The following is a 5,225-nucleotide window of genomic DNA, read 5'->3' as shown; positions in this document are numbered from 1 at the left end:
TATTATTATTATTATTATTATTATTATTATTATTATTATTATTATTATTATTATTATTAATTATTTTATCAGAAAAGCATATTTATGGTCCTCATGGAGCTCAAGCTATAGTGGAGTACCTGACAGTTGAGCCAACAAGTCAGTCAGAAGCAGGTAGGTCTAGGCAGAGATCAGTCATGCCTCCTCTCAGGTCTAGGCCTATAAGGCGAAGAAAAATTGTGGTGCCAAGTAACTCGACCCTTCTACAAGGAATGCTAGTTGCACAGTACGAAGACGGTCCTGGAAGGTTCAGGTAATTTTTTTTTCATGGCAATCATTAAAACATATACCTTCTATCGCGGGGGTAGAAGGGAGTGGACGGTGCGCGGCCCGACAACCTTGTGTGGCGTCCGAAGATAAAGGAGTGTTTAATTCCTGTCTCTTATACACATCTAGATGTGTATAAGGGAGGTGGTGGGGAAAAGGCCCCGTCGTGGAGAGCTGGCTCCCCGTCTGGGAGAAAAACCACAATTCGTCGGAGAGAAAAATAAAGCATATTGTATTTTCTACATATAAGTACACTCCAAAATCGATTAAATAAGCCTTTGAAAACCCTTTAAGATGTATTGTCCCTTGCTATAGAATGTCAAAAAATCATATAAAATAATTTGGAAATAAACTTGCTCATATTGCAATAGCATACAAATCGTTAACTTGTGCATACAAATTATCAAATTTAAAAAATGAGTACCCTGATTTTTAAACAAAAAAATTATAATAAAAATTATAAAACACTTTAACGGAAGTGTTTCTATCATTTTTCGCTGTAAACTGATGGGTAGACAATTTTTAAACACTAATTTCTATGTTCAAGTTGATAACTTTTATGTTACTTCAAAAGTTAATTTCAAAAAATATTTTTATGATTTTTTTTGGTATTTAGCAAGGGACAATACAACTTTAACATATTTTTCGGGGCTTCGGAATCTGGAACACTCTGGAGAGATTTTGAAAGACGCCTAAGCCACGCTCACTTTTTTCGTCAGGGACATCGCAACCACACCCCTCCCCACCTCTCCCCCCCCCTGGAGGATCTCGGAACCCCATCGGGGAAATCCTGGCGCCACCACTGCTCGAGGTGAGGGGTTAGGGAAAAGACAGTATTTGATTTTATGTTTTATATAGAACTTTAAATTATTTGTTCAATCTTCATAGATTTGAAGCAACATACCATGAGCAGTATGGTCATTTCATAACATCCATCAACGGAGTCGAGAACAATCATAATAACAACAGTTACTATTGGATGGTGTATGATGCCCACACCGACACTCTTCTACCATGTGGTAAATATGATAAGACATTGAATTGCATATCACAGGGGAAATTTCAGAGAGGAGAGACAATATTCCTCTCCCGACCTATTGATTACTTAATGACCACATACGATTCTTTCATCTAGGCCCCTATATAAATCACCATACCAAATATCTATCGTGTGCTTTTATAAATTTATTGTATATTATATCTTAGAAAACAAGTTCTCCCTATTTCAATACGTCTGTCTTCTACAATCCAGTCTTTTAGAACATCATTAATACAACACCTTCATGACAGTCTAGCCCTACAAATCATGTTTTAGTAACTAACTGAATTCACTTCAATGCAATATTTTGATCTTCATTCATTATTATTGTTATCATTATTATTACTTTTTTTTTAATTATTATTTATTTATTATTATTTTCTGTATTATTATTATTATTTATTATTATTATTATTATTATTATCATTATTATTATTATCATTATTATTATTATTATTATCATTATTATTATTATTATTATTATTATTATTATTATTATTATTATTATTATTAGGGGGCCTATTATTATTATTGTCTTTGCCTTTATCATTGTTTCTCTGGTAGGCATATTGTACAGGGACATGTTCCCTTTTTTGCCCACCAGACTCACTACGTTTTGAGTGAAATAAAATTATGAATTATGAAGTTCTAGTAATCTCGGAAGCTCAGATGAGGGCAGTAAAATAGAGGCAATAGAGCGTGTTGGCCCTAACAGCCGCCCATACAAAAATACTTATTAATCAAACAATCAATCACACAGATGTCAATCACACAAATTACACAAAATGGCTCGTTGATCTGAGTCCGGGTATTCAAACTTTTTAAGCTGGTGGCCAGTTTCAAACTGTTGAGACAAGTGGCAGGCCGTAATTTTGTGCTGCCACATGACAGTCCATCCACTCTATTAGTCTTCCTAATTGCAGGCCTACTTAGAGTTTTCCCTTTGTTTTTCAACATCAACAAAATAGGCCCTGTTTTGTAAAAATGAGGGAATACAGAAGCATAAGGGAAGGATGGGGAATAGAAAAAAACAAAAAAACAAAAAAAAAACTTGCATCCCAGGTTTTCTACCCTACCACTAGAAATTTTCCGAGTACAAAGTAGGAAAAAAATGTCATTGTGGAAATTCCCCGACGAGGAGTCCAATATCCATAAATTTAAAAAATGGTGCACACTTACCTCAGCCCCGTTGGGGCTGAGGTGAGCTAATTTTTTAAAATAAACACATTTAAATGCCCGGAAATTGTACTCAGACTATTTAAAATACGTTTTCAACAGATACAGTGCGCTCATGTAAAACCAGACCCTTGAATTCCAGAGTAGCTGGTCGTATGTTTATCAACAGAAAACTCTAAAAATCGGAAGAAGATTTATTTTTTAAGCATGTCGCGCGGGCGGATCCAAATCTTTGGTGGGCCGGAGTTGGCCAGATGGCTAGGGGTTGAATACCAGGGGTCTAAAGGCATATGAATGTATCTTAAGGTACGCGTGTGAGAGGTACGGTAGGCCTACTTGGTCCAGTTCCTAGCTGACCAGTCCGTTATTTTTTTGCTCTCTAAAAATGAAAGAAAATCAGCAGAAAATATCTATCAGTTAGCCGAGTATTCCTAGAGCTCATTCAAAATTACTTAGTAACTGGCTCGTTGGTCTAGAACACGTGTAGGGTGTGAAATACAATAGCCTAACTATGGCTTGTTGGTCTAGAGGCATGATATGTTGTGAGCCGGGTCCCTGGTTCAATTTCCGGACGAGCTTTTTTCTCTAAAAATGAAAAAAAAAAAGTACAGTTAATCAGCAAAAAAGTACAGTCTCCGGAACAGTCAATCAGCAGGGTATTCCTAAAAACGTAACCATGCTTGGCCTCATAGCTCAGTAAGTAGAGTATCAGGACGGTTAATCTTTCCGTTCAAATCCCGATGAGGACAATACTTATTTCAATATTTCAATGTTCAATATCTATTTTTTAAACGGCCTGTTTCCTTTTATCAGACCAAGGACTCATTTTTAAATTTGGCATTTTTAAAGTTTTAATCAGCAGAAATAAAATTGGAAAAATACGCAGTAATAACTTTAAACTAGGGTAGGCAGTGCATACAACATGCAATACGTTTTTGTTAATAGTTAATGGCCATGGAATGGTTGTGCATTTAAATTTTCCAAGAAAAAAAACTAGCATAACAGGGGTACTGGCGCCAGGATCCGCCCCCCCCCCCCCACAAGAGGGGTCAGATTTCGCCTACGAAAGCAAAGTGGGCGTGGTCGATCTTCGAATAAAAGGTTCAAAAAGTGGTAAAGGGGTTTCAAAGGCTTATTTAATCGATTTTAGATTCTACTAATATGTAGAAAATACCTATAACTTTTTCTTTTCTCCCCGACGAATTGTGCTTTTTCTCCCCGACGGGGGCACTGCCCCTCGCTCTCCTCCCCACGCTGGCGCCACCCCTGTACTGTAGCATAAATGGTTGAAACAGAAAAGAAATTGGTAGAAAAGAAAAACACAACTAAAGGGAAGTGAAAAGAAAAACAAAACAGTAGAGTGGAGGAGATTTTCAAATAAGAATGATTTAATACGGCGCTTATTGAATTCAAGAGTTTGGGCCCAACAACTCAAACGGACTCTCCATGAAGGGAAATGTAGGAATACACATTCGTGCGAAGTTATCATTGCCGTTGTTTATTTAATTGATGTGAATTTTTCATTACAGGTGTTGACTCTACATATCCAGAAAATGACGCACACTTTATCTGGAGATATGAAGAATATATTCCGAATAATCATTAAAAACGTAGAAATTACAGGAGCACAATTTTTTTGACACCCATAATGACACATTTTCAACAGTAAGTGACCTTTTGTCACTCAAGTGCACATCCGAATTTGGATTGTCACCAACACTCCATAATTTCTTCCTTGTAACTTGGTTAAGCTTTCACGAAAGTTTCATTCATATCAGTAAATATGAAGAACATTTGTTAGATCGTTTTATGTGTATTGATGGTGAAAGAATATGTTTGTAATAAATAAAACCATGATGAAAATGCTTATATTTAGTTTCAAACACACGTGTGTGGCCTAATTATAAATAAGATAAGCCCTATGTCGTATTGTTTTCTATGTGGGGGGGGGGGTGTATGATAAATTACTAACCGGGAAAATTATTACCTTTGCCCCTGATTCAAGACCCCTGTTACGCGCCTGATCCCTTTAAATGGTCCTCAGATCCACACCCTACTGCGGACCGTCAGCAAACTTTAATCATTTCTTCATTGGTGGGCTATACCGTACCGGTACCTTTACACTCCCTGTTATTTTCAGTTTGTGCAGCCGTTTTTGAGATATTTCGAACACACACACACACACACGCGCGCAAACTGAAACAGCAAAGCGTTACACACGCACACACAAAAACTTACACGATAATAATAATAATAATAATAATAATAATAATAATAATAATAATAATAATAATAATAATAATAATAATAATAAATATTATATGCTTAGTTTTGCAATAGAATTGGTAGGCTAGGCCTACCTGAAAACAGTAGGTGATTTACGATTGAGGAATTTAAAGATAGATACATATCCGCAATCGTTAGAGCTGGAGTGTGTTAAGGCAGGCTCAGGTCGACACGGAACCAAAGATAATAAATAGCGCTGAAAGAAACTCAACTCAACTCAACTTAAAGCCCCATTTCCGGCAAAATTTCACTAAAAATGACTTTTTTTAGAAAATATGCATTTGCATTACTCCATTTATTATAAATCATGGAAAAATATTGGCATGAATTTTAGTTTTACGCAAAAGAATAAAAAAAATGAGAAATACAGACTATTTCTCATAAAATATTACCATTTTCTCGACGAATTCATCGTTAC

At 36.0% G+C, this 5,225-nt stretch overlaps 1 protein-coding gene across 1 annotated transcript in view; it reads left to right on the top strand.

Annotated features, from left to right (window-relative positions):
* LOC117104511 overlaps positions 1-4,131 on the top strand; it is a 7,470-nt gene extending 3,339 nt beyond the window's left edge. Inside the window, exons 2-4 of the mRNA XM_033245369.1 lie at positions 73-292; positions 1,195-1,325; positions 4,051-4,131. Coding sequence (XP_033101260.1) covers positions 73-292; positions 1,195-1,325; positions 4,051-4,127 — 428 coding nt within the window. The 3' untranslated portion in view covers positions 4,128-4,131. The remainder of the gene's footprint in view (positions 1-72; positions 293-1,194; positions 1,326-4,050) is intronic.
* The last annotated feature ends 1,094 nt before the right edge of the window (positions 4,132-5,225 follow it).

This window comes from Anneissia japonica, unplaced genomic scaffold (assembly GCF_011630105.1).
Source record: "Anneissia japonica isolate Jap-2015-1 unplaced genomic scaffold, ASM1163010v1 scaffold287600_len331809_cov165, whole genome shotgun sequence".
Taxonomy (NCBI): domain Eukaryota; kingdom Metazoa; phylum Echinodermata; class Crinoidea; order Comatulida; family Comatulidae; genus Anneissia; species Anneissia japonica.
Note: the sequence above shows the minus strand (reverse complement) of the source record. Positions and strands in the feature narration are given on the sequence as shown.